This window comes from Rutidosis leptorrhynchoides, chromosome 8 (assembly GCF_046630445.1).
Source record: "Rutidosis leptorrhynchoides isolate AG116_Rl617_1_P2 chromosome 8, CSIRO_AGI_Rlap_v1, whole genome shotgun sequence".
Lineage (NCBI taxonomy): Eukaryota > Viridiplantae > Streptophyta > Magnoliopsida > Asterales > Asteraceae > Rutidosis > Rutidosis leptorrhynchoides.
In genome coordinates, this window is record NC_092340.1 from 368,106,516 (window position 1) to 368,130,008 (window position 23,493).

The 23,493-nt window shown below is 33.0% G+C and overlaps 2 protein-coding genes across 2 annotated transcripts; both read left to right on the forward strand.

Annotated features, from left to right (window-relative positions):
* The first annotated feature begins 20,441 nt into the window (after positions 1-20,441).
* On the forward strand, positions 20,442-21,463 carry LOC139864723 (uncharacterized). The gene is made up of 3 exons (XM_071853295.1): positions 20,442-20,492; positions 20,642-20,752; positions 20,850-21,463. The coding sequence occupies exons 1-3, from the start codon at positions 20,442-20,444 to the stop codon at positions 21,369-21,371; spliced, it is 684 nt and encodes a 227-aa protein (XP_071709396.1). The 3' UTR covers positions 21,372-21,463.
* LOC139864724 (uncharacterized) lies at positions 21,414-22,936 on the forward strand. The gene is made up of 4 exons (XM_071853296.1): positions 21,414-21,511; positions 21,761-22,088; positions 22,160-22,391; positions 22,470-22,936. Exons 1-4 carry the CDS (start codon positions 21,414-21,416, stop codon positions 22,934-22,936), a joined length of 1,125 nt encoding a protein of 374 aa, XP_071709397.1.
* The last annotated feature ends 557 nt before the right edge of the window (positions 22,937-23,493 follow it).

The following is a 23,493-nucleotide window of genomic DNA, read 5'->3' on the forward strand; positions in this document are numbered from 1 at the left end:
AAGATGCACACCTTCTTTGCAAATCCTGTGATGCTTGTCAAAGGGCCGGAAAAATAAGTCAACGTGATGAAATGCCACAAAATGTCATACAAGTATGTGAAGTATTTGACATTTGGGGTATTGACTTTATGGGTCCATTTCCAAAATCTCATAATAATCTATATATGCTCGTAGCTATTGATTATGTATCTAAATGGGCGGAAGCACAAGCTCTCCCAACTAATGATGCACGAGTTGTAGTCAACTTTTTAAAACGTCTTTTTGCAAGGTTTGGAACACCGAAAGCTTTAATAAGTGATCGGGGTACTCATTTCTGTAATAATCAACTTGAGAAAGTTCTTAAAAGATATGGAGTAACTCATAAAATCTCCACCGCATATCATCCACAAACAAGTGGACAAGTTGAAAATACCAACCGAGCTTTAAAACGTATTCTAGAGAAAACCGTAGGATCAAATCCGAAGGAATGGTCCATTAAATTGGAGGATGCACTCTGGGCTTTTAGAACAGCCTACAAAACTCCAATTGGAACCACACCTTTTAGACTTGTTTATGGAAAAGCATGTCATCTTCCAGTAGAAATTGAACACAAAGCATTTTGGGCTTTGAAGACATGTAATGTTGATTTACATGAAGCTGGACGTCTACGATTAAGTCAACTAAACGAATTAGAAGAATTAAGGCATGAAGCATACGAAAATTCGTTAATCTATAAAGAAAGAACGAAGAAATGGCATGATAAAAGAATCAGAAGTTCAAAAGAATTTAAAGAAGGAGACAGAGTTCTTCTTTTCAATTCACGATTCAAGCTATTTCCTGGAAAATTGAAATCAAGATGGTCTAGACCATTCATAGTCAAAAGATTTTTTCCATACGGAACGATAGAATTAATAAATTCAAATGGGATTGAATTTAAAGTTAATGGTCACAGAGTTAAACACTACATAGATAGTCCGATGGAAGTCGACAACGAAGTTAATCACAATTTCGACACCACAGCTAACTAAGTGTGGGGAGAATCAAGTCTTTAAAGGATAATATGTATTTCTGTTAGAGTTAGATTGTCTGTTTTCGTGTAGTTCTCGAAAATGGAACGCGAATGGTATTTCCCTAGCAGACCCTAAAGAACTAGTCTTCTCCCCCCATTCTGAATTTTTATTTTTTTTTTAGGAAATGAAGACTGCCTGTGAACTAAACCATGGTCTAATGCTACACGCTTTGATCACTAAACGTAATAATGACACACTACCGAGTGAAATAGTATCAGTAATCAGAGAAAGATTGGACGGAGTTAGAAAAGAATCCAGATGCGAAGATAATAAGTTACAATTTGGTAAAGGAAAATCAAAATCCGCAGCGAAAAGAAGAGCACGACACCTAGAAAGATGTCACAAATGCGGAAAATGGTCACATGGAGGTAAATGTTCAAATAATCAAACCTATTCAAACACCGAATTTGTTACTTTATGCAGGGACGGACCGTTCATATGTTTAGAAGAAAAGACACTGAATGCTCGAGGTTACGCCTATGTAGCCATGGAAAACCAATTAAACCGACTATCTTATGAATGGGATAGATCATATAACTAAGAATACTATCTCACAGGTAAGTCTGTACAGTTTTTATTTTTATTTTTATTTTTAACCTTTTGATAATAAACGCTAATTTGTTCGCTATAAAGTATTAAATTGGTATTGAATAAAATTAGGTTTTGCGACCGAAATTATTGATATCATTCAAAAATTTATTACATCACTGCGAAATTTAACGTTTATTCTTAAGGTATAAATATCTTTAAACAATCAACCCAAAATATTTCAAAAATTCGTCATGAGTTAAATTAGGTCTTGGAACCGAAATTACTTTACCGAAAAGAGGGGCGCATATTTTTGATAATATTTGATTGATTAAAGTGGGATAAAAAGCCAAAAAGATTTTTAATTTTATTTTTACCATGTTTTTAAAAATAATATATAAATCTTAAATTAATATTGTAAACTTTGTAAAAACAATATTTTTAAAATTGTAAATATTTGAAAAATTAATATAAGTTTGGTGTGAATTTATAATATGAATTTTTAAATTAAGTTTGGTGCGAATTTTTAATTTTTAAAATATGTATTTTTAATTTTATGCATTTCAAATTTTAAGTTTGGTGTGAATTTTTAATATTAATTTTGAATTTTATATTTAAATTGTGTGAATTTAAAAACAAAAATTTACTTTATCTCATTAAGTTAAAAATATGATTTTTAAAATTCGTCGTAAGTTGAAGACTAGGTCTTTAAACCGAAATTGCTTTACCCAAGGGAGGGACGAGAACTTTTATTATCATTATTTTTAATCTTATTGAATTAAAGTATACCAAAAACATTAAAAACCCCAAAAATCTTAGCTTTTTAAACAATCGCTACAAAAAGACAAATTTTAAAATTTTGTCGAAGGACGGACTAGGACATCGATCCGAAACGACCTCGTCCTAAATAACAAGGGAAACAAAATTTTAAAATTAATTACTTAATTGTTTTAATTAGTATAAGATGTTAAAAAAAAAAAAAATCCGCGACTCGTGGAGGGACCGAATTACAGAAAAAAATAAAAGATGAACGAACAGCTCAGTCCACACACCACAAAACCAAATACTGCGAAAATAAAACCCGAAAATACACGAGAAAACACCCCCAAAATCACAATTTTTAACCGTTAATCATCAAATCTTTTACTAAAATCATGTTGAGAAGGATGCTATCAAGGAATTACTCAAGAAAAACGGTAAATTACTACACCTAAACACCATTTAATCCGAAAATTAGTGTTCTTGAGCAATTTTTTCCCCAATTTGATTTTGATGCTTTTTAGTGTAATTATGCTTAAATTGTTTATGTATTATGCTTGTATAACCTAGATTGATGCTATTTAACATGATTAGAAGCCTTAAATTTCAAATTTTGAGTAATCTAGGGTTTGTGTTATTGAGCAATTTTGGGGCTTTTTGATATAAACAGGTTATGGCCGATTTTTGTCATGAATTGTTGCTAAATTAAGTAGTGTAACATGTTTAGGTAGTTAAATGATCCAAACTTTGAGCCTAAACATGATTTTGAGAATTAAAGTGGACTTTTTCAAGTCTAAAATTCATGAACTTGATTTTTGAAAGATAATGCCATTTGAAACTTGTTTAATTGCTAGTAATGATTATTTTGACATGTTATTTGAGTTGAATGCTTATGAACTTGGCGAACATTTTCGTATATGCTTATTTGAAAAAGTGTAGATTTGATAAAAATATGAAAATGAGCTTAAGTTTGATATAAATTGATCATGTCATTGTAATTATTTTGATTGATGATTTTGCTGACACTAATGCATATTTGAATGCACAAAAATTGTGTTTGATGTGTTTTGCAGACTGAAAGGGGTGAATCTTCATCCCAAGCTCGCAATGCTCCTGCTGAGAATGCGGAACAACAGGAGGTGGATAACTACTACAAGCAAGATATACCTCATCCAGTCATGACATTTTCTGATATGCACTTGGAAGATTTGCACCCGAACCTGAGATTTGACAGACTTTGGATAGATTATCCAAAATACCAAAGGGGTTTGCATACTCTTCATTCTAAAGTTGTTGAGGTACCTAGGGTCATAGAATGAGGACCATTAGAAGCTGTAGAATTGGCCGGGCCAATTAGGGAATTACTTGCACAGAGGTATGGTAATTCTACTTTTAATGACTGGGTACGTTTATTCACCATGCGTAGACCTGTATATAAAGTATGGTGTGAAGAATTGTTGTGTAGTATAGAATTAAATGATCGGGTAGCTAGTTTAACCGATCGATCTTTTATTAGATTTTTGTTAAGAGATTCAATGCGCCACATGTCTTTACTAGACATGGCTCAGGCTTTACGTATATATACGCCTGAGGAGTTAGCATCTGCCGATTGTAGAGGGTTGATACTAAATGGTAGAAAGATAGATGAAAATTTTGATACATATGCTGTATGGAGTCAAATGACAAGCCATCACCGATTCAAAGGGGGAAATTACTCTTATTTGGATATAGAAAGAGCTGAATTAAGAGTGATTCATAGGTTTTTAGCTAATTCGATTACACAAAGAGGTAAGAACAAGGAAAAGGTAAATGAACAGGATTTGTTTTACCATATGTATATTCGAGACCCACAAAGCGCTGTAAGTATACCTTATTGTGTGGGTTATTATTTATCAGCTATGGTTAGGGGGATGAGACCGCATAGCATAATAGGAGGTGGTATTTTTATTACTTTGATTGCTGAATATCTCGGTGTGGATATAAGTCGGGGGGGATTATTAGTCGAAGAACTAGAACCCCGCGATACAATAGGTTTAAATGTATACCATGGTGCGAAAGTTTTGAAGAGGCGAAATAACGCCGCAGTACAATACCATGGTAGACATCCACAGGTTGAGAGAAACCAACAGCAAGGTAATGTAGGAGGGGGAAATGAAATGCAAGAAATGCAAAGGTTTATAGCTTCACAGGAGTACGAAAATGCTAGACAGAGAGCATTTGAAGATTGGCAAGTTCATCAAAACCAAATCATAGCTCATTGCTAACATATAGGTAGAAACTATATTCCTACTCCAAAACCCATATTCCCTCCCTGGTCTATAGAGATGCAACCACCGTATCCTACGTATAACCCTGCCGAAGTATTTTATAGCACCTATGGTTATGCATGGAACCCCTATTGGTATCAGTATCATCCCTAGTCTACTTAGTTTTATTTATTTTGTAATTTGTAATGTTGATACGTTTAATACTTATGTTAATATTGTAATAGTTTTTATAATTTTCTAACTTTTATTCTTAGATTTTAATAATTTTTGAATGTGGGGTAATATACCAAACTTCAAAAATATGTATATATGTTTGCAGTTTATCTTATGTACACAACAGGGTAAAACAACGCATTTTCAAAGTCTGGCATTAAGTTCAGCAAAAGCAACTAATTTTGACGACAAGATGCAAAATATATGTGAAATAACAACAAGACGGAATGAACAAATGATGTGCACCATTTATCATTCAGCAAACAAACGCCAATATATTTGGAAACTTTGGTAAAAATTTAATCATTTTCACACAAATCACCCTCAATAATTTAAATTGTTACTGATTTCTTGCAAATGAGGGCATTGCAAGATCTTAAGTGTGGGAAGGGGTTAAATTCTTTCGGATTTTATAATTTTTATCTTAAACACTTGGTTACCATTAAAAATACTAGTAAAGCAGTAGTTGTATTAGAATCTAGTGCTCTCTGCTAATAAAGAACAGCCCTAGTCTTATATACTGACTACCCAATTCTAGTAAAAATTTTCAAAATTTTCAATTAAATGAACTCAAAATCATGTTTATACATATTTATGAACGATAAAACTAGGTTTTAACACCGAAATTATTGTTACCTCAGAATGGACATAAATTGAGAAACAAACCAAAATGTTAAAATTCATTTAAAATGGAATAGAGGACGATAAAAAGGAAAATAAAAGCCAAGTGTGGGAAAATTCTCCAAGTTATTCAAAACATATATCACATATTTTTGTACAAATAACTGAAAATACTTTTGCTTTGGACTAAACTAAACTGTTTTACCCGATGAAAGAAAAGAAGAGATGGATCTATACGATGAATCAATTCCATCATTAAAAGGAAGTAAAGTCTTCCGAAAAAGACACGCGCTTCTTGATTTAGGTCAAGAAGTTGTCGTCCAGACCAGCTGTAGGTTGACGAAAAATCTAGAAAAGTCATCACTAAAATCAGCAGGAAATCCACGGACCTCAGCATTAAACAGGGTCGCCAAGTGGTCAGATTTATCCTAACTATGAGAAGGATTTATCTCGTAAAATGGGGGGCACCATGCAAATTAGCTGGATAAGACTAATGAATCAGATCCCCAAAAAGGATCATCTCCTTAAAGATTAAAAATCAGCTTTTAAAGCCTGATATTACTCAATCCTAGAGATTGACCTTAAAGATTGAGAATTCAAACTCATGGAATTCAATGATATCTAAACTCGAGCTTGAACGAGAAAATATTTTGATCAAAAATAAAACCGATTTGTTTTCTGAAAACCCTATTTTCAATGCGTTCATTACCATTGAACGTAAAATCCTAGGAATTCACCTGAAATTCATTAGGTCACCTGAACTAAATCGGGTGTCAACCGTAAGAACGGTGGTTGCATAGTGGTCAAAGACAGGGCCTTGTGCCAGACCGAAAAATCATAAGGGTGAGCTTTACTATTGCTCCTACCAAGGATAGTAATTGCGTCCGACACGTTATAGACCATAATTAAAAGCATGTCAGGGGACATTGCCTTAACAGTTGCTTGTTCAACGCTTTCCTTTACAACCGGACGGTAGTTTACCGAAAGGTAATATACGGGACAAGTAAACTGGACGTGTTGCTTTCCAAATACAAGGTTAGCAAGTGGGTGACACAAAACCATAAGTTTTGAGCTAAAATTTTTAAATCTGAAATCCACCAAACCCACAAAAAGAATTTGCAAACACCGGTGAAGGGTTATTCCGGAAAACTTATCTAGGGTAAAAACTAGATTTAATTTTCAAAAGATCAAATGTTTTCATAAAGATCCAATTTCCTTAATGGATCTAAATTTTTATAGTCATGTGGGACTGTAAACCATATCGTTACTACCATTGTTTATACCGCCGTATAGAAATCACTGATGTACAAAGTGTGAAGAATAAAGAAGTGATTCTAGTATTTCAATACGATATTGCTTGAGGACAAGCAACGCTTAAGTGTGGGAATATTTGATAATGCTAAAAAAGAACATATATTTCATAGCATTATTCCTCAAGAAAGACAAGCTTTTAGTTGCAATTGTTCTATTTACAAGTGATATTCGTTTAAATAATAAAAGGTGAAGACAAAAGACAGATTCGACGAATTGAAGACGCAAACGACCAAAAAGCTCAAAAGTACAAAAGACAATCAAAGAGGTTCCAATTATTGATAAGAAACGTCTCGAAATTACAAGAGTACAAGATTCAAAACGCAAAGTACAAGATATTAAATTGTACGCAAGGACATTCGAAAATCCGGAACCGGGACCAGAGTCAACTCTCAACGCTCGACGCAACGGACTAAAAATTACAAGTCAACTATGCACATAAATATAATATAATATATAAATAATTCTTAAAAATTATATATATATTATATTAATATTTAAAACCGTCGGCAGACTAAGATCCAATTTGGAGTGAGCTGGAATTTCAAACTCCGCGACTCGCGGAGTTTGAAGGCAAAAAATGCCGCGAGTCGCGGAGCCCCAAATTCTGAAACTCCCTATAAAAGCAAACGAATTCTGATCACAAAAACCAACATATATATCCATCCTCTCTATATCTATACGTAAATATTTATATTTATATTTTAATTTTAATTTTAATTTTAATTTTAATCCTAATAATAAGGGTATGTTAGCGAATATTGTAAGGGTGTAAGTCGAAATTCTGTCCGTGTAACGCTACGCTATTTTTAATCATTGTAAGTTATGTTCAACCTTTTTAATTTAATGTCTCGTAGCTAAGTTATTATTATGCTTATTTAATCCGAAGTAATCATGATGTTGGGCTAATTACTAAAATTGGGTAATTGGGCTTTGTACCATAATTGGGGTTTGGACAAAAGAACGACACTTGTGGAAATTAGACTATGGGCTATTAATGGGCTTTATATTTGTTTAACTAAATGATACTTTGTTAATGTTAATATAAAGATTTACAATTGGGCGTCCCTATAAATTACCATATACACTCGATCGGACACGATGGGCGGGGTATTTATATGTACCAATAATCGTTCATTTAACCGGACACGGGAATGGATTAATAGCCACTAGAATAATTAAAACAGGAGTGAAATTATGTACAAGGACACTTTGTATAATTGATAACAAAATATTAAAACCTTGGGTTACACTCAGTCGACATCCTGGTGTAATTATTAAACAAAGTATTAAAATCTTGTTACAGTTTAAGTCCCCAATTAGTTGGAATATTTAACTTTGGGTATAAGGATAATTTGACGAGGACACTCGCACTTTATATTTATGACTGATGGACTGTTATGGACAAAAACCATACGGACATATTAAATAATCCAGGACAAAGGACAATTAACCCATGGGAATAAACTAAAAATCAACACGTCAAACATCATGATTACGGAAGTTTAAATAAGCATAATTCTTTTATTTCATATTTAATTTCCTTTATTTTATATTTAATTGCACTTCTAATTATAACACTTTTATTTGTTGTTATTATATTTAATTGCACTTTTAATTATCGTACTTTTTAATTATCGCAAGTTTATTTTATCGCACTTTTATTATTCGCAATTTCATTATCGTTATTTACTTTACGCTTTAAATTAAGTCTTGTATTTATTTATTATTTTACATTTGATTTTAACTGCGACTAAAGTTTTAAAAATTGACAAACCGGTCATTAAACGGTAAAAACCCCCCTTTATAATAATAATATTACTTATATATATATATTTGTATTTTTATAAAAGTAAACTAATATAGCGTTAAGCTTTGTTTAAAGATTTTTCCTGTGGAACGAACCGGACTTACTAAAAACTACACTACTGTACGATTAGGTACACTGCCTATAAGTGTTGTAGCAAGGTTTAAGTATATCCATTCTATAAATAAATAAATATCTTGTGTAAAATTGTATCGTATTTAATAGTATTTTCTTGTAAAATTTAATAGTATTTCGTACATCCCGCTGCACACATCACACATCACGATGGGGAGCTCCTGTTTTGTTTGTCAAGAAGAAAGATGGTACATTCAGGTTGTGTATCGACTACCGAGAGTTGAACAAACTTACCATCAAGAACCGCTACCCACTACCGAGAATCGACGACTTATTTGATCAACTACAAGGCTCGTCTGTTTATTCAAAGATTGACTTACGTTCCGGGTATCATCAAATGCGGGTGAAAGAAGATGATATTCCAAAGACTGCTTTCAGAACACGTTACGGTCTTTACGAGTTTATGGTCATGTCGTTTGGTTTAACTAATGCACCAGTTGTGTTCATGGACCTTATGAACCGAGTGTGTGGACCATACCTTGACAAGTTTGTCATTGTTTTCATTGATGACATACTTATTTACTCAAAGAATGACCAAGAACACGGTGAACATTTGAGAAAGGTGTTAGAAGTATTGAGGAAGGAAGAATTGTACGCTAAGTTTTCATAGTGTGCATTTTGGTTGGAAGAAGTTCAATTCCTCGGTCACATAGTGAACAAAGAAGGTATTAAGGTGGATCCGGCAAAGATAGAAACTGTTGAAAAGTGGGAAACCCCGAAAACTCCGAAACACATACGCCAGTTTTTAGGACTAGCTGGTTACTACAGAAGGTTCATCCAAGACTTTTCCAGAATAGCAAAACCCTTGACTGCATTAACGCATAAAGGGAAGAAATTTGAATGGAATGATGAACAAGAGAAAGCGTTTCAGTTATTGAAGAAAAAGCTAACTACGGCACCTATATTGTCATTGCCTGAAGGGAATGATGATTTTGTGATTTATTGTGACGCATCAAAGCAAGGTCTCGGTTGTGTATTAATGCAACGAACGAAGGTGATTGCTTATGCGCCTAGACAATTGAAGATTCACGAACAAAATTATACGACGCATGATTTGGAATTAGGAGCGGTTGTTTTTGCATTAAAGACTTGGAGGCACTACTTATATGGGGTCAAAAGTATTATATATACCGACCACAAAAGTCTTCAACACATATTTAATCAGAAACAACTGAATATGTGGCAGCGTAGGTGGATTGAATTATTGAATGATTACGACTTTGAGATTCGTTACCACCCGGGGAAGGCAAATGTGGTAGCCGATGCCTTGAACAGGAAGGACAGAGAACCCATTCGAGTAAAATCTATGAATATAATGATTCATAATAACCTTACTACTCAAATAAAGGAGGCGCAACAAGGAGTTTTAAAAGAGGGAAATTTAAAGGATGAAATACCCAAAGGATCGGAGAAGCATCTTAATATTCAAGAAGACGGAACCCGGTATAGGGCTGAAAGGATTTGGGTACCAAAATTTGGAGATATGAGAGAAATGGTACTTAGAGAAGCTCATAAAACCAGATACTCAATACATCATGGAACGGGGAAGATGTACAAGGATCTCAAGAAATATTTTTGGTGGCCGGGTATGAAAGCCGATGTTGCTAAATACGTAGGAGAATGTTTGACGTGTTCTAAGGTCAAAGCTGAGCATCAGAAACCATCAGGTCTACTTCAACAACCCGAAATCCCGGAATGGAAATGGGAAAACATTACCATGGATTTCATCACTAAATTGCCAAGGAATGCAAGTGGTTTTGATACTATTTGGGTAATAGTTGATCGTCTCACCAAATCAGCACACTTCCTGCCAATAAGAGAAGATGACAAGATGGAGAAGTTAGCACGACTGTATTTGAAGGAAGTCGTCTCCAGACATGGAATACCAATCTCTATTATCTCTGATAGGGATGGCAGATTTATTTCAAGATTCTGGCAGACATTACAGCAAGCATTAGGAACTCGTCTAGACATGAGTACTGCCTATCATCCACAAACTGATGGGCAGAGCGAAAGGACGATACAAACGCTTGAAGACATGCTACGAGCATGTGTTATTGATTTCGAAACAGTTGGGATCGACATCTACCGTTAGCAGAATTTTCCTACAACAACAGCTACCATTCAAGCATTGAGATGGCGCCGTTTGAAGCACTTTATGGTAGAAAGTGCAGGTCTCTGATTTGTTGGAGTGAAGTGGGGGATAGACAGATTACGAGTCCGGAGATTATACAAGAAACTACCGAGAAGATCATCCAAATTCAACAACGGTTGAAAACCGCCCAAAGTCGACAAAAGAGCTACGCTGACATTAAAAGAAAAGATATAGAATTTGAAATTGGAGAGATGGTCATGCTTAAAGTTGCACCTTGGAAAGGCGTTGTTCGATTTGGTAAATGAGGGAAATTAAATCCAAGGTATATTGGACCATTCAAGATTATTGATCGTGTCGGACCAGTAGCTTACCGACTTGAGTTACCTCAACAACTCGCGGCTGTACATAACACTTTCCACGTCTCGAATTTGAAGAAATGTTTTGCTAAAGAAGATCTCACTATTCCGTTAGATGAAATCCAAATCAGCGAAAAACTTCAATTCATCGAAGAACCCGTCGAAATAATGGATCGTGAGGTTAAAAGACTTAAGCAAAATAAGATACCAATTGTTAAGGTTCGATGGAATGCTCGTAGAGGACCCAAGTTCACCTGGGAGTGTGAAGATCAGATGAAGAAGAAATACCCGCATCTATTTCCAGAAGATTCGTCAACACCTTCAACAGCTTAAAATTTCGGGACGAAATTTATTTAACGGGTAGGTACTGTAGTGACCCGAACTTTTCCATGTTTATATATATTAATTGAGATTGATATTTACATGATTAAATGTTTCCAACATGTTTAGCAATCAAACTTGTTAAGACTTGATTAATTGAAATATGTTTCATATAGACAATTGACCACTCAAGTTGACCGGTGATTCACGAACGTTAAAACTTGTAAAAACTATATGATGATATATATATGGATATATATATAGTTAACATAATACTATGATAAGTAAACATATCATTAAGTATATTAACAATGAACTACATATGTAAAAACAAGACTACTAACTTAATGATTTTTAAACGAGACATATATGTAACGATTATCGTTGTAAAGACATTTAATGTATATATATCATATTAAGAGATATTCATACATGATAATATCATGATAATATAATAATTTAAAATCTCATTTGATATTATAAACATTGGGTTAACAACATTTAACAAGATCGTTAACCTAAAGGTTTCAAAACAACACTTACATGTAACGACTAACGATGACTTAACGACTCAGTTAAAATGTATATACATGTAGTGTTTTAATATGTATTTATACAATTTTGAAAGACTTCAATACACTTATTAAAATACTTCTACTTAACAAAAATGCTTACAATTACATCCTCGCTCAGTTTCATCAACAATTCTACTCGTATGTACCCGTATTCGTACTCGTACAATACACAGCTTTTAGATGTATGTACTATTAGTATATACACTCCAATGATCAGCTCTTAGCAGCCCATGTGAGTCACCTAACACATGTGGGAACCATCATTTGGCAACTAGCATGAAATATCTCATAAAATTACAAAAATATGAGTAATCATTCATGACTTATTTACATGAAAACAAAATTACATATCCTTTATATCTAATCCATACACCAACGACCAAAAACACCTACAAACACTTTCATTCTTCAATTTTCTTCATCTAATTGATCTCTCTCAAGTTCTATCTTCAATTTCTAAGTGTTCTTCATATATTCTACAAGTTCTAGTTACATAAAATCAAGAATACTTTCAAGTTTGCTTGCTCACTTCCAATCTTGTAAGGTGATCATCCAGCCTTAAGAAATCTTTGTTTCTTACCATAGGTTATCATTCTAATACAAGGTAATAATCATATTCAAACTTTGGTTCAATTTCTATAACTATAACAATCTTATTTCAAGTGATGATCTTACTTGAACTTGTTTTCGTGTCATGATTCTGCTTCAAGAACTTCGAGCCATCCAAGGATCCGTTGAAGCTAGATCCATTTTTCTCTTTTCCAGTAGGTTTATCCAAGGAAATTAAGGTAGTAATGATGTTCATAACATCATTCGATTCATATATATAAAGCTATCTTATTCGAAGGTTTAAACTTGTAATCACTAGAACATAGTTTAGTTAATTCTAAACTTGTTCGCAAACAAAAGTTAATCCTTCTAACTTGACTTTTAAAATCAACTAAACACATGTTCTATATCTATATGATATGATAACTTAATGATTTAAAACCTGGAAACAAGAAAAACACCGTAAAACCGGATTTACGCCGTCGTAGTAACACCGCGGGCTGTTTTGGGTTAGTTAATTAAAAACTATGATAAACTTTGATTTAAAAGTTGTTATTCTGAGAAAATGATTTTTATTATGAACATGAAACTATATCCAAAAATTATGGTTAAACTCAAAGTGGAAGTATGTTTTCTAAAATGGTCATCTAGACGTCGTTCTTTCGACTGAAATGACTACCTTTACAAAAACGACTTGTAACTTATTTTTCCGACTATAAACCTATAATTTTTCTGTTTAGATTCATAAAATAGAGTTCAATATGAAACCATAGCAATTTGATTCACTCAAAACGGATTTAAAATGAAGAAGTTATGGGTAAAACAAGATTGGATAATTTTTCTCATTTTAGCTACGTGAAAATTGGTAACAAATCTATTCCAACCATAACTTAATCAACTTGTATTATATATTATGTAATCTTGAGATACCATAGAAACGTATACAATGTTTCGACCTATCATGTCGACACATCTATATATATTTCGGAACAACCATAGACACTCTATATGTGAATGTTGGAGTTAGCTATACAGGGTTGAGGTTGATTCCAATATATATATAGTTTGAGTTGTGATCAATACTGAGATACGTATACACTGGGTCGTGGATTGATTCAAGATAATAATTATCGATTTATTTCTGTACATCTAACTGTGGACAACTAGTTGTAGGTTACTAACGAGGACAGCTGACTTAATAAACTTAAAACATCAAAATATATTAAAAGTGTTGTAAATATATTTTGAACATACTTTGATATATATGTATATATTGTTATAGGTTCGTGAATCAACCAGTGGCCAAGTCTTACTTTCCGACGAAGTAAAAATCTGTGAAAGTGAGTTATAGTCCCACTTTTAAAATCTAATATTTTTGGGATGAGAATACATGCAGGTTTTATAAATGATTTACAAAATAGACACAAGTACGTGAAACTACATTCTATGGTTGAATTATCGAAATCGAATATGCCCCTTTTTATTAAGTCTGGTAATCTAAGAATTAGGGAACAGACACCCTAATTGACGCGAATCCTAAAGATAGATCTATTGGGCCTAACAAACCCCATCCAAAGTACCGGATGCTTTTGTACTTCGAAATTTATATCATATCCGAAGGGTGTCCCGGAATGATGGGGATATTCTTATATATGCATCTTGTTAATGTCGGTTACCAGGTTTTCACCATATGAATGATTTTTATCTCTATGTATGGGATGTGTATTGAAATATGAAATCTTGTGGTCTATTATTATGATTTGATATATATAGGTTAAACCTATAACTCACCAACATTTTTGTTGACGTTTTAAGCATGTTTATTCTCAGGTGATTATTAAGAGCTTTCGCTGTCGCATACTTAAATAAGGACGAGATTTGGAGTCCATGCTTGTATGATATTGTGTAAAAACTGCATTCAAGAAACTTATTTTGTTGTAACATATTTGTATTATAAACCATTATGTAATGGTCGTGTGTAAACAGGATATTTTAGATTATCATTATTTGATAATCTACGTAAAGCTTTTTAAACCTTTATTGATGAAATAAAGGTTATGGTTTGTTTTAAAATGAATGCAGTCCTTGAAAAATGTCTCATATAGAGGTCAGAACCTCGCAACGAAATCAATTAATATGGAACGTTTTTAATCAATAAGAACGGGACATTTCAGCATCTTAACACATCGACACTTCACCCGTCATATTACTTTGAGTGGCGTCTTAGCACATCGATACTTCACTCGTCACGTAAACGTGGTGTCTTAGCACATCGACACTTCACATCTCACGCTACACAAATAAATACATTATATATCTACGCATATAATTATTCCACTCACCTTAGAGCCTTTTGTGAAAGATAACCGAGCTTGCAACTTCAATGTAACGTACCTATTACATTTAGCATATAATCAATCACAACTCAAGTTGGTCAACCAACTCATTCAACATTCTAGAGTCTTTTTGACCCAAGGTGCAATTCCGACCCATTTGCACACTTAACCCTAATAATGGGTCAACCTCACCAAAACCCTATCTCTAGTCATTTATGGTCTTAATACCCATATAATCACAAGGTTATCGCATTTTCATACTAGCAAGACAATTTAGGTCATCAAAGACACATTTTACCCATTTCGAGGTTTACACACCCATTTGGGTCATCACATACCCAAATAACACCCAATTACATAACATCTAGGTGTGCTAGTAGTTAACTAACCAATTTAAGACTCATAAACTCATTTAGCATTTCAAAACCCTAGGTTAGTCATCTTTGAGTCCTCATGACCCAAACTTACCCCAAAACCCTCAAATCATTAATAAATGAGTTGTATGTTCATCTATAACCCAAACCCTAACCCTTAAACAATTAAGACTAGGAAATCAAGGTTAAGACTTACAATCGAAATGTAGCTAGTGAGGAGATGAACAACCTTAATACTCGAGCTCTAACCCGAAACAAGCTTCTTCCTCTTCGATTTGAGCTTTCTCACACAAGAATCACTCTCTCTCTAGAATTTAAGTGGAAGAGGTGTGGTAGTTGAATGTGGAGTGAATGAGGCTCCACCAACTGATCTTGTGGTCTTAGATTCGTTCAACAAGTGAAAAGACCAAAATACCCATTTAAATATCTAAAACAAGTCAGCTGGCCCACCAGACCATTTGGACGGCGTCCAAAGAGTCTGGACGGCGTCCAGCCCTTCACACTGGGACGGCGTCCCATCCTTCTGGACGGCGTCCCAAACAACTGACGAAAACTGGTTCTTACAACTTTGAAGACTTGACCCTCTTGCATGCTTCAACTCAAAATCATCAGAGAATCACAAGATCATAATTCATATACATGGATTTGTGATTACCAAGAGAAGTTCTATAATCTCATAGATTATAGAAGGGGTTGTAAACTGATAGTGCTCCAAATGAACATATATTTAGTCGCAATATCATCCCAATATGTAAAGTTTTTACTTGTAATTGTTCTATTTTTAAGTTGTAATCGTTTAAATAAATAAATGTGAAGACGAAGCACGAAGATTAAAGAATTGAAGAAAAAGTGCCACTAAAGCTTGAAAAGTGCCACTAAAGCCATAGTGCACTCAAAAGTGCCACTAAAAGTGAGTTAAAGACTTACGCGGATTTGGGGATTTAAGGAAAATAATTTTTTGTGCAAATTACAAGTTGCGAAACATAAAGTACAAGATATTAAAGCGTACGAAAAAACGTTCGAAAATCCGGAACCGAGACATAAACCGAGCATCAACGCGCGTGACAATGGAGCTAAAATTATAAGTCTACTATGCACAAGAATATAATATATATATATATATATATATATATATATATATATATATATATATATATATATATATATATATATATATATATAATTATATATAATTATATATATTATATTATATATTAATTTAATAGAGCAGCCCACGTTTTGTAAAAGATAATATCTGGATCCAGGCTGGCCATGCGATCGCATGGCATGGAGGAAGCTTTTCCATGCGATCGCATGGATGAAGGAAGTTGGTCAGGTCTATAAAAGGCACCAGTTTTCAGCCGATTAACACATCTCTTAACACTCTTTCTTTCTTTCGCTGTAATTTATATTTATATTTATATTTATAATATTAAATTTAATTTAAGATTAATAATAGTTGGGTTATTGTAAGAAATGTTTTACGGGTTTTAAAGTCAAAACTTTGTCTGTGCGACGCTACGAAATTAATAATCACTGTAAGCTATATTCTTCCTTTTTAAATTAATGTCTCGTAACTAAGTTATTATTATGCTTATTTAAGTCAAAGTAATCGTGATGTTGGACTAAATATTAAGACGGAGTTATTGGATTTTGTACCATAATTAGGGTTTGGACAAAAGACCGACACTTGTGGACATTGGACTATGGACTATTAATAGATGGGGGTATTGTCTAATCGAATGACAACTAATTGGAATCTGTCGAACCTATCTTCAAATTAGTTAATCTAATAATTATTAAATGATTATGTATGTCCTATTTAGTGACGTTTATATGACATCCTTTACAATCATTTAATTAATTATTCGGGTTGAGTAATTGATTATTCAAACTGATCAAGTGGCTAAATTAATATTCATATCTCATTAAAACAGGGGTGGATTACATACAAGGGTAATTGGTGTAATTGTTAATAAAGTATTAAAACCTTGGATTACATGCAGTCGATAACCTGGTGTAATTATTAACAAAGTATTAAAACCTTGTTACAGTCTAAATCCCTAATTAGTTGGAATATTTGACTTCGGGAATAAGGTTAATTTGACAAGCATTTTATAATTATGACCGATGGACTATTATGGGCAAAAACCAGATAGGTATCAAATAATCCAGGACAAAGGACAATTAACCCATGGTAATAAATTAAAATCAAAACGTCAAACATCATGATTACGGAAGTTTAAATAAGCATAATACTTTTATTGTATTTCTCATCGTACTTTTAATTATTGTCATTTTATTATTCGCAATTTTATATTTCATCATTGTTATTTATTTTACGCACTTTAATTATTGTCATTTATCTTTACGCTTTATTTAAAATCGACAAACCGGTCATTAAACGGTAAAGCCCCCCTTTTATAATATTACTACTTATATATATGTATATATATATATATATATATATATATATATATATAGTTGTTAAAAATATAGTACGTAATCACTAGCTCCCTTTGGAACGAACCGGACTTACTAAAAACTACACTACTCTACGATTAGGTACACTGACTATAGTGTTGTAGCAAGGTTTAGGTATATCCCATCTATATAAATAAATAAAACTTGTGTAATATTTCGTCATATTTCGTAGTAAACAATAATAGTATTTCGTACACCTCCGCTCGCACATCATAAACTTACTATCAAATTACTATCTTCGTGAGTTACTTAGTGTTGTATTAATCATTAGAAGTGTCTTAGGATTGTTATCACTAGAAAGGGGGAGTCTTGTAATTTGTAACTAGAAGCATATGCTAGCTTAGCTATCATCTTCCTTAAAGGGAACTAGAAAGTTGATTAATTCTATTGGGGATTAATACTTGTCCAAGGTGAAGACAAGTTGATATATGTTAGAGGTAATCTTTCAAAGGGATATAAGGATTAGTTTTTTTTTTGTCTAAGAAAAAGTACAAGACTTGTAAATCGGATCTTCACCAGATTTGGAGAAAGGTGATTAGTGAAGCAAAACTCCCGATTCGTGAATCGGAGAGTGGATTAAGGTGGATTAGTTAACATCCACCTGAACAACTATAAATTCTTGTGTATATATTATTTACTTTATATTCCGCATTAGTATAAACATAAACACTACACACATTGGGTAATTATTACACAAATCTAGTTGATCATCGAAAAAGTTTTAAAAGTCATATTAAGTAATTATTCACCCCCACTAGTTACATATATATATATATATATATATATATATATATATATATATATATATATATATATATATATATATATATATATATATATATATATATATATATATATATATATATATATATATATATATATATTTGTGTGTGCGCGTGTGTGTGCGTGTGTGTACCACTTGGACATAGTTCAGTTGTCACCGGGTTCCATGTGAAACATGAGACCCATTTTCAAATTTTGGTAACGTGTAAGATCGAATTTAAAATGGCATCTTGACCGGTGGGGTCTTCATTGTGCGCAATTCACCCGGTTACGGGTCTCGTCACTCGGTGGCTCGTCGCCCAAGGATTTTACTCACTATTGAGACTCAATGTGGTTATCGCTAGAGAGATTTCCTCAACGAACCTAAAAAACATACATATATGTGTGTAATTAATGTATGTATGTGTGTGTAATGTATTGTCATTGGTATGTCATTACATTTTATGAGTATCATAATTAAAAATGCACTGGGCAGATAGGTGATGTATGTAAATTTAATACGGTAATATATATAGTTGATATGCATTAAATATAATTATTGTCATATTTATATTTATACATATTACATCCAATCCAAATATAAAACAATAGAACACTACATTAAAATTTTAAAAATATTTACTCATGAATCATAGGGCATGTTTGGCAAGGAGCTGTTAGAAGATTTTAGGAGCTGTTAGCTTTTAGTTTTTATAAAAAAGCTCCTACATAATAAAAAGCCTCGTTTGGTGACACAAGCTTAAAGCTTTTTTGAGATGAGAAAAATCCCTATTTTAAACGCTACATGTCCCAACGTTTGAGATTGAGATAAAACGTTTAGGGTATTTATTTACCTAAAAACCCTTCCATGTTTATAGAAAACTCCCACGTAAATCAGTTACTCACCTTGATAAAAGCCGATAACCCTAAGCATCGTTACTCTTCTGGTTTATTCTTCACAATCGCGTTGCTTTTCTTCTTTGAGGTAAACCTTAATTCTTAATCTTCCATTGATTCTGCTGTGATCTGCAATTTTTGTTAAACTTCTATTGAATCTGCTTGATCTGCAATTTTTTGCTGTGATTTGCAGCCATAAACTGACATATACGAAGAAGTAATTCAAGATATACTGTTGTTTTCTTTGAGGTGTATACGAGTCAACTTGGCAATTTGATAAACATCTTAGCAAACATATTAAAACTTTGTTATGTCGTGTGTACAAAGCTTAATTAGAGTGGAAAAACTAGGAAACTGATGCAATTTACGACAACAAATGAGATATACCGTTTAATCTATTTAAAAGAAATTAATTTAGTAGATCAGAAAAATATCAAGAATTGGACACCTAATCAATTTACTTTATTCATTGTTGTTGGTGCTCCTATTTGAGTCTGCAAAATTAGGAAGGAAAATTCCATGTTGAAGGTAATAGATAAGATGTTATTCTGGCCTTCAGGTTACTTCGAAGTCCACTAATGGTGCTAGATTGGATTTAATAGATTATTCAATTACGTAGTTCAAGTGGATAGCATGATCTTTTCAAAAAGATGCTTAGGACTTGTTCAAATAGATGCTTAAGATTTGTATCAACTTCAACTCAATTTGATCTAGGAATTACATATTATATGTATGTTTTTTGCTCTTTACTTGTTTAGTTCAATCAGCTCGTTACTTGTATAAATTAACTCGTTACATGTAATAAGTTTTAAACTTGTGTATGTATAATTCTGCAATTCTATTGTTAAACTTCTATTGTTAAACATCTATTGATTCTGTTGAATAATAGTAGTAGACTTTAAAAGTAATGGAATTAGGTGTAAAGTGCTTTTATAAGGTTAAGATAATCAATTGGTTTAAATTAAGTATTAAAGTATCATTCGAATCTCATCATGTTGTTAGATGGCCTCAAAACCTGAGAATGCAAAAAAAGAAAACTGGACAAAAGAGATGGTTTTGGAATTTTGTCAGTTCTTAAATAAATATATCACGAAGCATGGTCGAACTTCTCCATTTAAATGGGTATCCCTTCGACCAGAGTTTGAAAGAGCTATAAAACATAAATTCAACAGTAAATGTGCTCTAAAGAACAAGTATGATAGTATGAGAACAACCTCTGGAAGTCACTGAAGAACGGAGAGACTGGTCTTGGTTGGAATGAAAGTACGAAGCAACTTAATTGTTCTGATGAATGGTGGAAAACTAAAACTACGGTAAGTTAATATAAGTTATTTAATATTTGAACAAATAAAGTTATGATGATATAATTCATTTAATTTAACTAATGATTCGCAATTATATTGTGTATAGGAAAACTCTAAATACGCAGCAATTAGAAGAAATCAACCATCAGCACAACTACAAGACGAATGGGATCAGTTTTTTGGGGATGTAGTTGCTAGTGGGTCGAATTGTGTGGCGCCTTCAATGGACTCAAGTACAATCAATGATGTGCATGTTGAGAACCTTGTGGATGATGATGATGATATGGTTTTTGATGCAAATGCTTATCAAGTTAACAATGACACGCCTTCAAATCTAGAGGACTTAGAAACAGAAGATCCCAATTTCTATAGCAACCTTCTTAATGAAGCCATTCAACAAACTGCATCGGCACCAGTCCCAAGTGAGGTTGCTAAAAAATTTGACATGACTTCTAAAATAAACACTAAACCCAAACCAGCTAACATGAAACGTAAAGGAAGAGAATCAACGGGATCTTTAATGCTTAAGAACCATTTAGCGCAAAGTAGTGTGGTGCAACAACGTGCTCTACAGATATTAGAAGCAGATTCTTCCAAACTTGATGAAAGTACTAAGTTTACTATTTGAGCTGCTGTAGGTGAGCTTAACCGGATGGTTGATGTAGGATTAATGACAGAAGCAGGGGATTTGTGGTTGTTTGCAATTGATTTATTTGAAGATCCGGTGAAAAGAGAAATATTCATCAATATGCGAAGTGATAATTCCAGGCTAGCGTGGCTGCAACGAAAACAAAATCCCTGAAGTTTCTTTTAGCATAGTTTTTCTGAGTTTAAACAATTTTTTTGAAACATTTTTATTTTTCTTATGTGTGTTAGTGACATAAATTAGTTGGATGTTATTTGGTATATTTTTTATATAAAATTTCTACTTGCGAATATTTTGTGTTAATGATTTGCTAGTGAAAGTATATTCATAATATCTTTTGGTTTGAAGTAGTGTTATGAATTTGTTGACAGGGTTAATATGAATAGTGAGATAAGCAAGAAGCTACACAAACGGCATTGTTTTAATTTGTTGTTAGGTTCATGCTATACTAATGATCTTGCTGCGACATATTATTATAAGTATATATACAAGGAACCGTGCATGACATCATCTCTAACAGGCGAGGCTTGGGTGATGGAAGTTTTAAATGGTCATCCAATACGATGTGTAAATGCAATTATTGGTAGAGATAAAGGTTTTCAAGGTCTAGCACGCGACATTATAAGACCAAAAGATCCAACTTTTCAACTAATACCACCTCAAATCATGAACGACAAAAGATATATGCCTTATTTCAAGGTAATGTATTCATTAATGTCATCTTTTATTTATTTAATTTTTTACGTCTCTAATGTTGAAATTACATTTAGAATTGCATCGGATGTATCGATGGTACACATATAAGGGCCTGCATCACAGAGAGTCAACAACTGCCTTATATTGGTAGAAAAGGAGTACCTACTTTCAATGTAATGGCAACGTGTGATTTTGATATGTGTTTTACATATGTATCAGTCGGATGGGAGGGATCAGCACATGACACACGTGTGTTTATGCACTCAATCCAAAATAAGTCAATGAACTTTCCACAGCCGCCTGAAGGTAAATATACATATCTATTTTATTCTTTCATGTTACTTTTTCAAATTCCAACATGATTTGTTTAAACTTTTTTATCAGGTAAATATTATTTGGTTGATAAAGGATATCCAGACAGAAAGGGATACCTTGTTCCATATCCCAAGACAAGATACCATCAATCCCAATTTCAAAAGGAGTCCCCAAATAATATGCAAGAAGCATTCAACCGTTCACATTCATCTCTACGAAGTTATATTGAGAGGTCATTCGGAATTTTGAAGAAACGATTTCGCATACTTCGTGAAATGCCAAGGTTTAGTGTGCAAACACAAATTGATGTTATAACGGCTACATTTGCGTTGCATAACTACATCCGTACTAACAGCCAAGAAGATATTTTGTTTGCAATAATCGATCAGCATCCAAATTACATACCACGAGATGAGCTTATTGATGTTAGTAACCGTGACAGAAGCGCCGAAGGACTATTTGAAGGAAGAAGTAATGAGATGAAACATGTTCGTAACGATATTGCTACTTTAATATGGAATGCTCGTCGAAAATAATTTAGTATTACAATATATGTTTTCGGTTATTTGTTAATGGCTTCTTTTTGTTAAATCAAAATTTAAAATGAATGATGAAATTTAACTATTTTTTATAATGTCTATTTTTGTCATTTTATTTATTTTTTTAACAGCTACAGCTACTTTGCCAAACAATTATACATCTAAAAAGTTTCAGCTAACAGCTAATCGCTAACAGCTTTCAGCTAATCGCTAACAGCTAACAGCTAGTTTTGCCAAACATACCCATAGAGAGAACAATTTCTTCTTTTTTGTTTTCTTTATTTCACTTTTTTATGTAGTTGCTCCAAATTATGCAGATTGTTCTATGTATAAGGCTAATTGGACCATCTATATTACAAACGAGATTCCAAACGATGATATCATTGTTCAAATTAAGTCAACTGATCATGATCTCGGAAACTATACGATACCGTCAAATACAGTTTATAGTTGGAGTTTTTGTCAAAAAAATAATTGGTACACATTTTCATGGTTACTTTTGGTGGGGATTAAAAACTCAAGATGTAACTTTGGCTGATCAAGAGATATTTAAT

What these genes read in the sequence shown, in the direction of transcription:
- LOC139864723 (XM_071853295.1), top strand. Translation starts at nt 20,442, where the DNA reads ATGGCCTCAAAACCTGAGAATGCAAAAAAAGAAAACTGGACAAAAGAG. An exon ending in AAAACTGGACAAAAGAGATG is followed by an intron (nt 20,493 to 20,641) that starts GTTTTGGAATTT and finishes CAAGTATGATAG; the next exon opens with TATGAGAACAACCTCTGGAA. An exon ending in GGTGGAAAACTAAAACTACG is followed by an intron (nt 20,753 to 20,849) that starts GTAAGTTAATAT and finishes TATTGTGTATAG; the next exon opens with GAAAACTCTAAATACGCAGC.
- LOC139864724 (XM_071853296.1), top strand. Translation starts at nt 21,414, where the DNA reads ATGACAGAAGCAGGGGATTTGTGGTTGTTTGCAATTGATTTATTTGAA. An exon ending in ATGCGAAGTGATAATTCCAG is followed by an intron (nt 21,512 to 21,760) that starts GCTAGCGTGGCT and finishes ATTTGTTGACAG; the next exon opens with GGTTAATATGAATAGTGAGA. An exon ending in CTTTCCACAGCCGCCTGAAG is followed by an intron (nt 22,392 to 22,469) that starts GTAAATATACAT and finishes CTTTTTTATCAG; the next exon opens with GTAAATATTATTTGGTTGAT.